General features: G+C 40.4%; 1 protein-coding gene across 1 annotated transcript in view; it reads right to left on the reverse strand.

The window, feature by feature from the left end:
* The window catches only part of FAM221A (family with sequence similarity 221 member A), a 14001-nt gene extending 3121 nt beyond the window's left edge, over positions 1 to 10880 (reverse strand). The window contains exons 1-6 of the mRNA XM_015558130.1: positions 10840 to 10880; positions 8947 to 9141; positions 5573 to 5763; positions 4652 to 4858; positions 1872 to 1976; positions 956 to 1035 (exon numbers count right to left, since the gene is read on the reverse strand). Coding sequence (XP_015413616.1) covers positions 956 to 1035; positions 1872 to 1976; positions 4652 to 4858; positions 5573 to 5763; positions 8947 to 9141; positions 10840 to 10880 — 819 coding nt within the window. The remainder of the gene's footprint in view (positions 1 to 955; positions 1036 to 1871; positions 1977 to 4651; positions 4859 to 5572; positions 5764 to 8946; positions 9142 to 10839) is intronic.
* Positions 10881 to 11571: the final 691 nt, after the last annotated feature.

Consider the following 11571-nt stretch of genomic DNA (forward strand, 5'->3'; position numbering starts at 1 on the left):
CACTTCCTCTTCTCTTGGAAGGTAATTTATATAATAGTCTTCTTTTTCTTCATCTTTTTGTCTAAGAGTTGTGGAGGATAGGGTTGATAGTTGTGAGGACAAAAGGTGACAAGAGTGTCTTTTCTTTCATGGCACTTATTACCTAGTTGGAGAAATTAAAAATGCCAACAAGGCAACTATAAAATCATCCTAAAGAAAGCACTTCAGGGAATGTGCCATATGGCTGGATAACACCCCTCAAACCTCATTAAGCCAACATCCTTTCATCCATCTATAAACAAAACAAAAAAACTCTCAAATATGAACACCGCATGAAACACATCAGATGTGTAATCAGCTGACATATAAGAAAGGAATATCAATGTTTATTTTTTTCCATAAATGTTTATTGAAAACATATTATGTACAAGTCACTGTACTTAGATCTGATGAATAAAAGACTACACTTAGCCCTAAGGAGTTTACAGTGTGGTGGAGAACTGATGAACACTATCATTACTGAAATCTAGGAACACTTTAATACTGTAGTTGTTGAGCCCTAGAAGATGTTAAAATACATGTATGATTAGTGTTCTGTTTCTTAAAGGCTATTGAATAGTTTTAACTTCAGTATGGATATACCTAGAAGTCGCTAAGAAGAACTACCACATATTATGAATTCAAGACACATATAATTTACAAATCTGCTGATGGTAGATTGTTATTACTGACAATTTTATTTGTATATTTAGTCAATCTTAATGAGCTCCATAAATTAACCAGTGTATTATCATATTACTCATCAATCCTGTTTCTCTCTGAATTGTTCTAAATAAGCCCCATGGCCTAACACCACCTATAAGTAAAGACTTCATAAATTATTTTTCAGGACAATCCACAATCAATATTTAATTGTTCTATGGTGTCTCTGTTACAAGTAAATGCTTAACGTAAGCACATTTCTCCACAGACTTACCCTTTCCTGGTATCGTCTTTCAAAGAAAGCCATATCATCCTCCTCAGGTCTCCTTAAGGAAGAAACTTGACTACTTGTACCTACTAATAAGAAAATAAACAATACTAAGTAATATATTTCCATAATTATAAATTTTCCTGAAATAAAAACAGAAAGAAAACTTTCCTCCTACCTGATGATTTTTTTATTTTTCAAACCAAAAATGGCCTAAATGGAGAATTGCTCCTACTACTTAATTCTTTTTTAGAAAGCAGAGCATCATAACACAAAAGTAACTTTCACTGACAAACATTCTGCAAATATTCAATGGGTTCATATTAAATAGCACAATATAGCTTTTTCATATAAGAGCACTAGTGTATGTGCTGAAAGAAACTTTTAATTGCCTCAGAAGGAAAATCTGGTTTTCTTTATAGGTACACCAAGAGCCCAGTTCCATGGAAAAGTTCACCTTCATTTCAGGTGAATGTCTGTTTGGATCCCTTCACATCCAAAATAGAGTATCAATCTGAACACCTGTTCTCGTTTTTAAAACACATGAATGTACCCTCAACCAGCAACACAGAATCATGTAATTCCCGATAATCACCAGAGTATAACCACACTCTGTCAACCTAAAGGATCAAGGCAATTAGTCCATCAGAGGGCTCTCTTACTCAGACATCAAAGCAACAACTTACCTGAATAAGGTTTTAAAACTTCAAATTATTGTATTATCAGAATCCTCCTAATTCTCAGATTTAGCAATTTTCCCCAATAAAAAATAAAGTTTCTTGCTTTTTCTCACTGCCTGGCTATTATAAAATAAAATGATAATCAAATTGTGGATACGGGGGGGCAAAGAGAGCTTACCAATGATTCTATCTGAATTCTTATTTTCTACATCCAAACATATTTCTCAATTTAATTTCATTACCATGTGTTAGTGTTTCTGGAGAAGTAGATGATGCTTGAAATGCCTTTAGAAATGGATGGTCCATGGCCGTACCTGGAGAGTCTAAAAATTCAGCTGAAGGTGCACCTGATAACAAAGTACATGAAAAATGAAAACTAAACCTCTATTTGTTATGATTCAAAGAAGTTATTTCAAATGTTAAATAAATTAGAACCTATCAGAATCATTAGCAAAATCTAGTCTGGCCCAGCTGGCATAGCTCAGTGGTTGACTAGCAACCTATGAACCAGGAGGTCACAGTTCGATTCCCAGTCTGGGCACATGCCCAGGTTGCAGGCTCAATCCCCAGTTTGGGGCGTGCAGGAGGCAGCTGATCAATGATTCTCCCTCATCATTGTTGTTTCTATCTCTCTCTCCCTCTCCCTTCCTCTTTGAAATCAATAAAAATATATTTTTTTAAAAAATCTATTCTATAAAAAGGAAATTTTTGTTTTAGATTTTTACCATCCATATAAAGTAAGGGAAGAAGGGTAGAAGTATTTTTTTATTTCTCAGAGACCTTTTCACAGAAAAAAATATAGATATGCACAAATGTGACTGAATGTCAGCAAAGAGTGCAAAATGTTAAACATAGTTATAAAACACTATCAAAAGCAAGATTTGCAATTTTAAAAACTCTAGTTTAAGAAGGAAGAATAAGTATATTTTTACTCTATCCCTCACTCAAAAAACAACTACAAACAGTATTAAAAAAAAATAAACCTTCTTCAATCAAATGAGGAAACATCCCAACCCAAAACCACACCCTACAAAGACCAACTGCTAAATAATTGACTTTTGAGGAAGGAAGTGCAGAGAAAATGTATGCATAAGTGCTCTATCTTCTTCACAAACCTCACCTCCCCCACACCCCTATCTCCATCCTGCGGTAGAGGGAAAGAAAATACACTTGCAGTCCTATTTGGTTTTACAAGTTAGTCCGTCCTAATAAGGAAGCAGTGTGGGGCAGCAGCTCAGTCTTTCAGATTCCTGCCCCTCCTTCCACACTCTATCCTGTGGCTGGTGGGAGTGTAGGAAGGGGTGCTCAGGTCCAGCCAGGCCCTGGGGCCTTCCTCTGGTTGCTGCAGGCGCTGCAGGCACTACAGACTTTAACCTGCGAGGCTGACCTAAGTGGCAATTCAGTCTCTCAGCTTGGTAGGGCCTGGTCGCCTCATTCTTACTCTCACTAGGAGTGCAGGCCCGTCGATGCCTGCCACTTCCTTTACTGAATCCCCCAGAGCTCTGGGGACCCACCTCTAGCTCCGCTCTGGGGTCACCCTTGCCCCTTGCTATAACAGAGACCGTGGCAGGCCCCGGGCCGCACAGCTCAGTTACGAGCTGGGAATTCTGGACTCCCTCTGCAACACTGAGGAACCAAATTCCAGCCAGGGGTCATCTCTGTCCAGGACTCTACATGGCTAACCGAGCAGACAGCCCTTTACCCCGGAACCCCTATATCTGAAGTCCAGACAAAAATATTTTATGTTTCCTCTCCTCACTCTCACCTTTCTTCCCCTCACCTTCCCTCAAGGGCCAAAAGGAGCACGTTTTCTTTTTTTATATTATAAAAATATTTAAATGATAAAATACTAGAAAAAAGATATCAGCCACTACCTCTACTACTTAGTATCGTTCTAAAAGTACCAGACATTTTGGTTAGTCAGAGTAAGAAGACTCCTAAATGTTGGAAGGAGGAGGCAAAAATACCATTACTTGCAAAATTAGCTGAACACTTATTTAAAACCCTAAGATTAAGTAGAGTAATAATGACTAGTAACAAAAGCAGCATAAAACATTTGCTTTTGAAATAGACAACAATGAGGCAGACTAAGGTGCCCAGAACAACCTGGGTTGAACCCAACCCTACCACTTACTAGCTGAGTAGCACAGAACAAGATGTTTTACTCCTGTGCTGAGTTTCCTCACCTGTAAAATGGGATTGGTTGTGAGGATTAAATGAGGTAACAGATGTAAAGAGGTTGGAACAACCCCTGGTCATCATCAACCTCATTATAATTGATTATTTTTTGCCAATGGTAACTGTGTATTCTGTAACCATTGCATGTACCTAATAGAATCAGGTATCCATAAATATTGAAAAAGGACTCATTTACGAAATTTAACAAGCTACTTGTAAAACTAGTTACAAGAGAAGCACAAATGTATCAGGGCAATCTTGAAAAAATAAACAAGTGGGAGGAATTTACCATACCAAATATCAAAACATACTATGAAGAATAACAATTAGCCCTGACTGGTGTGGCTTGGTTGGAGCGTCATTTCATATACCAAAAGGTTGTGGGTTCTGTACATACACATACATGCCTGTGAGAATGCAATATTATAGATGTGATTACATGCCTATACATGCATGTGCATATTCACACATAGACATAAGCCTATGTTTCCAAAATGAGATTGCTATATTGGTAAAAATTGCATATAATAAAATAATAAACTATCATATCAAATAACGGAAATATTATTTATTACTCAGTTATTACAAACAATGTAGTTATGGGTTGGGATTGGGTACAAATATTGGGGAAAAGAATGATCTTTTCTCTTGTGCTTTCTAAATTTTCTGTAATAACCATCTATTGTGTTACTGGCAATTAAACCTTTTTTAAAAAATAAAAATAAGAGAATGTTTTCTGGGGGGAAAAAAACATGAAGGATATAAAGTGCTAAACAAACATAAGGCTTCACTATTGTCCACACATAAAAACAATATAACAAGCTCACACTTGTGCATCACTTACCAATTCCACTGTCATCTAACCGCATGTAGCCTTCTGCTAGTGAGCTGAAGCCGGTTAATCCTCCCATTGCCGCGTAAGGAGCATCCCGTCCCACTGGTTTTCCTTGAGCCAGTCTCTCTTGCTTAGTTTCCACTACTGTGTCATGGGCATACGCAGGCTGACCACAAGCACAAGTGAAGCAACTATGGAATCCTGAACACTTGGAACCTGAATCAAGGTGTAAAGGGAGTTAAGTTCTTAAATGTAGGGACTGAGCTGCCTGCTCCAAAAATGCTCAGCTTGGCCTAAGCACCTGAATCTGGATTCCTCATGTGCTGTCCTCTAACCCTGGTAACTATTATCTACAGACCTGGAACTCCCTCCCAGCCATTCTAAAGCAGTCATGGGTACTAGCAGGGGGAAAAAATAGGGAAAACCAATGAGGACTAAAAGAAATTGGGCTGAACACCGGAGAGCCAGGAAATGCAGGCCCTTTCCTCAAATATTGAGTTAAAAGCAGGTGTGGTGGGGACAACCAGTGGCCAGGTCCAGGTGAAGAGATAATGAGAAATCCTCTCTATGGGTCAACTCCCCACGAAAGCCATATTGGAAGGCCAACACATAAAGAAAGGATGCAACAGAATCCTGTTAAACATAAAAAGGAAAGAAGGCCCTGGACAGATGGCTCGGATAGCTGAGCATCGTCCCATACACCAAAAAGGTTGTGGGTCCGATTCCCAATCAGGACACGTACCCAGGTTTCGGGTTCGATCCTCAGTCAGGATGTGTGCGAGAGGCAATTTTAAAATAAAAAAAAAAATTTAGAGTAGCTACCCATCAAAATGTTTTAGTTGTTTCATACTGACAATAAAACTGGCACAAAGACACATTAAATATTCAATAAAAACATTCTGTTGGTGTATTTGTAATAATGTCACTCACAGGCATTGCACATAAAGCCAGGCGTGGCACTGTGCTGATCAGCAAAGTGTTTGCACCTGCAGCGAATGGGCTGCGTGCCATTCAAAGGCACATAAAGGTAAGCCCTGCACTGGCAGCCGGTCACTCGGCAAGGCAAGCTAATGGGGCGCTGCTGTGGAACCGTTTCAAAGTCAGTTTTATGCTGTTTGTACCTAAAAAAGGGGGGGGAGGATAAAAACACAGTGCAGGTAATGTCAGAAATCACTATTTCTATTCTGTTAAATGCAAATGATTCTTTTTCATTTTATTTTTGTTTAGTCATTCTTTTTGGTAAGGTGAAAATAAAATCTCCTACTTGCAGTATTTCTGGAAGCTATATTACTTTGATCAGAGAAACCTTCATTCTTAGATTTTTATTTTTAGTAATCACAGCAATATACAAGAAATATTATAAATATTACTAGAGGCCTGATGCACGAAGATTCGTGCAAGAATGGGCCTTCTTTCCTCTGGCTGTCAGCACCATCTTCGCTCCAGCCAGAGTAGCCTTTCTGCCTTCCCATGCTGTTCAGAGGCCCAGAGCGTCTGGGGCAGCTTGGTGCCTGTGTATGCAAATTTACCCACCATCTTTGTTGGGTTAATTAGCATACTCGCTCCTGATTGGCTGGTGGGCATCACAAAGGTACAGTCAATTTGCATCTTTCTCTTTTATCAGTGTTGATGTGATTCCCTTAAAGTACATACCACTGCAGATTTTTTTAAATGAAAGCACAACCTAAGAGTATGGGAGGCCACCCATACTCTTATAAATAAATTCTTTATAAAAATCCTTATTATTAAAGTGCATTACTTCAATTTATTTTTATAGATTAAAATACTAAGTAATTTTTTTAAATAGACTACGCCTTTCCTTCCCATAAGGTGGTATTCAGTAAAATGATATTAAATTTATTATTCTCAATATTAATCTAGGTAATAGAAGTTAAAAAAACAAGATGCCATTTTTCACTAGCAAAGAGAGCCAAAGCTTTTTTTAAACTACACATAATTTACAATGCTGCCAAGAGTGTTACAAAAGAAACAGTCCGCACTAGCCGGTTTGGCTCAGTAGACAGAGTGTTGGCCTGTGGACCAAAAGGTCCCGGGTTCAATTCTGATCAAAGGCACATACCTCTGTTGCAGGCTCCTCCCTGGCCTGGGCCCTGGTCAGAGTGCAGTGGAGGAAGCAACCAATCAATGTGTTTCTCTCACATCGATGTTTCTCTCAGTCTTTCCCTCTCTCTTCCACTCTCTCTAAAAATCAATGGAAAAATATCCTTGAGTGAGGATTAAAAACAAACAAAAAAGGAACCAATCCCATTTGATGTTTTAAGAAACTTAAATAGATCCATCCTTTAACCCAGAGAGTTCATTTTTTAAATATAATTCCACGTATAGAGTGTGTGCATAAACGTAGTACTAGCAACAGTACTTACAATAGCAAATATATACATCTACACCCATACATACATAACCATACACATACACACACACACACACACACACCACTAATAACAAAGGCATGATTAAGTAAATTACAAAATAATAGTTATCAAATTTTTTACTAGTGAAAATCTTTCTTCAAATAAAATCTTTTACAGAACCATAATATATAAAATAGATTAAAGTAGAATTGGTTAAAGCAAGGGATAGAGCCAGAATTAGCATCTGCCCTTCCACTAACCTACCCTTCCACCTGGTCCACCCCTGAGACACCCACACCTCTGGGGAACACATAGTGAACCAGCTCAGCCAGCCAGTAGGTATTAAAAATCTTGCTTGTGATTACCACATAATGTGAAAACATATTTCTGTGATTCTGTCATGAAAAACTGGTTCAATATTTATACTCACACATAATTAACTATGTAAATGTATTATATGAATATAATAAAATATATTAACAGCAGCTGGCTTTGGGTGGTGAGTCTTCTTTCTACTGTTCTCTATAATCCTCTACATTTTCCATAATAAACATGTTTCACTTTTATTATGGGGGGAGGGGCTTATGAAGACAGAGATCTGAGTTCTGGTGCTTAAGAACTTATCCATCAAAGTTGAGTTGGGTGCCCTACGGGCATGGCTCAGTGGCTGAGCGTCAACCTATGTACCAGGAGGTCATGGTTTGATTTCCGGTCAGGGCACATGCTGGGGTTGTGGGATACATCCCCAGTAGGGGCTGTGTAGGAGGCAGCCAATCAACAATTCTCTCCCATCATTGATGTTTCTCTCTCTCTCTCTCTCTCTCTCTCTGAAATCACTAAAAATATGTATTTTTTTTAAAGTTGAGTTGGGTCCATTTTGAAGGTTAATGTGATGCTGCATAGGTAAGAGACAGGCACTAAATCTGTATAAGACTAAAAATTAAAACTAACACAAATGTATCCATTCTGAAAGATATCAATGTAACTCACCTTTTCCTTTCCTCCACAGCATTTTCAGTGGGAGTTGCTAACTAAATTTCAAATCATTCTATACACAACATTACTCATCCTAGCAACTGCCTAACAACCTCTGGCAAACTGCGAGTCTGTAAATAGCAACTATACAGTGTCTCCTGAAAGAGGCCCAGACGCTATCAGAACAGGGCGGTCCTCCTTCCACCGCTGCTTGGGAACAGAAAGTTTGAGTTGTTACCTAAAAGCACATCAGGGTTCAGTGACTTGTCTCCGTGAAGCAGCTTGGTCCTTTTGAGCTTCACAATTGTGACCTGGGACAGTAGAAAAATGTAAAGGAGAACACGACAAACAGCCAAATGCACACCGCAGGTACAGGCAACACGCCTCAAGGCGCGGGCCCTCAGGTATTTCCTTTGCTCCCTGCGCGTTGCTTGGAAACGGACCAAACATAATAAAAAGCTGTGAGCTCAGTATTTCTGTTTGTTTAAAGAAAGGTAGGAACAAAACAGTGTTTCTTAAAGTATAAAGTGAGATTATAAAATTGGAAGAGAACTGCTTCTTTGTGTAGATGAGAAGCTGGTCGATGTGGGCCAACTCCAGCGGTTCTGCAGTCTGAGGACCCGGCCACAACCACCTTGTCCAGAGATGGGAGAGGCCGCGGTGCTCCCCAGCCTAAGTGAGAGGCCCCTGACAAAGCCAGGGGCCATCAATACCGTTTTCACCAAAGGCAAGAGAAGAGATACTTAAGGTAATGGACTGTACTGAGTTCTAATAGGATAAAATAGAATTTTTAAATCACATTTAAAAGAAACGTAGATAATTTCTAGTGTATAACACAAAGGCCTATTTAAATGTTTCTCCATTATCACATGTAATGTTACTTATAGAAGGAAGATACGCTCTGCTACAGTTTTATATTTTCTAATCACCAGAGAACTTAGCGATAAAATATCTTACCTGTGTGTACAAAAACACAGTGTCTCTGGGCCCACAAGTTTACAATCCATTCCAGTTGGGGATCGCCAGCTCACAAACAATCTATTCTGTAAGCGCAGAGGTAAAACTCTTCTTTTGTATTCTTCATACTCTTCAGGAGTAAAAAGTTTCCCTCCATCATCCTCACCCACAATTCTACAACAACAAAATAGTTCTCTTCAGCCTTGATTATTTATTTTCCAGGTTATAAATACTATACTCTAAAATTAAACTAGCCCTGACCGGTTTTGTCCAGTGGTTAGAGGGTTTACCCTGGAACTGAAGGGTCCAGGGTTCAATTCCAGTCAAGGGTGCGTACCTGGGTTGCAGGCCCCATCCCTGGGGTGAGTGGAGGAGGCAACCAATAGATGTGTCTCCCTCACATCGATGTTTCTCTCTGTCTCTGTCTCTCCCCCTCTCTTCCACTCTCTCTAAAAACCAATATAAAAAATATCCTCAGGTGAGGATTAACAAAAAAATAATAATTAACTAATTAAACTATACTTGTACAAAGGAAATGATATGGCACTGATTTTTTACTTTAGGTTTCTGTCAATCGCAAAATTACACACAATGGTGATAAGCTTTTGCTTCCCATATAAAAAATGGTTCTAAATAAGAAAGTCAGTGAATTCATGACATCTGACTTTCCTTATGGGAGCTTACCTCCAGAGAACTGCCATATATTCATCTCAATTTCTCCTTTGATTCTGAAGCAACCATGCTCATTCTTCTCATTAAAAGCTGGAGCCTAAACAACTAAAAATTCTAACATGCTACCCCCCCCCCAAAAAAAGAAAAGTACAAAAAAAAAATCAGTGAAGAACATGACTAATGTCCACACCTGAGCCCAAACCCTGGCCAGGAGTGGGAGACCACAAACACCCTTGGACCTGCATAAGCTCAAAACCAGGTGCATCACTGTTCAATTCCAGAAGACCTCAAAAGTGTATGGGAGAAATTAAGTCACTGATATTTCTTAATTTCTTAAGAAACTGAGAGTTGGTCTCTCCAGAGGAAAAGCAACAACAATTAAAAGCATTTCCTCAAAATTGAAGAAATTTCCCCTTGACTTTATGCCCCTCTTAAAAGTCATGAAAAGTGTTGTTTGCAGAATGCGACATAATTTGTTGTACAATCCATACCTTTCCCCATACTTTCAAGTCTTTAGCTTGAGGAAGATAAATAAAACCAATTCAGAAGCTACGGAACCATCACAACCTTCTTCCTCAAATAATTTAGATACACAATAGTAAAAAAGACAAAGGGACATTTTATTCTGAGATCATTTTTGAGCCATTTCACTTTATTTTAGCTACCAAGAAGTATACCAACAGGTATGGAAAAGAATTTAAAGACCAATTCAGTTCTTTGAAGAAAAAAAAAAGAGCATTTATATCTTAACTTCTAACCCAGGGCAGCTCAAGCTTTATTGTATTACACAATCCTCAAGGGACTCCGTCAAATGTAGATTCAGATTCATGGTCCAGAGTGGACCTGAGAGTCTGCATTTCCAACAAGCTCCCGGGGGATTCCTACTCCGCTGGCCCACGGTTGCTACACTTTGAATAGCAGGCTCTATTTCAAGGGGGTTGTTCCAGGTAATTTATGTTTCCAAAAAAAATAACTTCCCACCAGGCCCTAACATATTCTGGACCAAGCACGGGACTACAACTGGAGGCCCACAATCTGCATATCTAAACATCTAAATATCTAAGTCATCAGTCAACAACAGGGCCCAACAACTTGGTCCCAGTGAAAAGCCCTGTAGACTTGGCGACTAACGGAGCTGGCTCTGCCTGGGGGGGGGGGGGGGGGGGAGGGGGGGGGCGTGCTGCGTGGGAGCTGTTCTGGGCATAGGGCTCCGGGCATTACCTGGACCCACCTGAACCCAGAATGAGGTCTGGCCCGTCCATCACGTTCCTCACCCTCATTTTGCTGGCTCAGAATTACCAGGCATTTCTAAGCGTTACCCAACACTGTATCACGAGACAGCCGGAGGGAGTGCAGTCAGATTGGAAACCCATGCGCCCCAACACCCCTGCGTGATTTGGGGCGGCCACCCTTCAAGCAGAGCGGTCCCTCTCGCTGTGATTCCGCCCCTTCCCGTTTATGCACACACATTCCACCGCCCCCCCACCCTCCAACCCCGCATCCTCCTGCCCGTGACATTCCCACTCACCCAGTTTCCCAACTGCCAAAACCCTGCCTTGGGAGCACAGACTTTGTCAGGGCCCCAGGGGCGGCTGCGTTTCCAGTTTGGGGGGAGGACTGTCTCCAGAACCACCGAAACTCCCCCAGCAGCCTGTGTCCTCCCGAAACCAGCACCCCGGGACGGGGAGCACGTTTGCAAGTTCACGGCTTACCCGCCTGCTACCCTAACATGCAAACTTAACGCCTGTTCATTTTCACCGGCCCCGAGTACTCCATGCGTAATTCTTCCATGCCCTTTGGGGGGAAAACAACTGGACCTTTGCGTAAATCATCCCTCCTGAAAGGGTCGGAGCGGGGGCCTCGTAAACAGCCTGGGAAGAGACTGATTAACACAGAACTGCGTGTCTTTGCGAATTTAATTACAGAACGACGCAACTCGAAATCAATGGAAGC

Source organism: Myotis davidii, unplaced genomic scaffold (assembly GCF_000327345.1).
Source record: "Myotis davidii unplaced genomic scaffold, ASM32734v1 scaffold168, whole genome shotgun sequence".
Taxonomy (NCBI): domain Eukaryota; kingdom Metazoa; phylum Chordata; class Mammalia; order Chiroptera; family Vespertilionidae; genus Myotis; species Myotis davidii.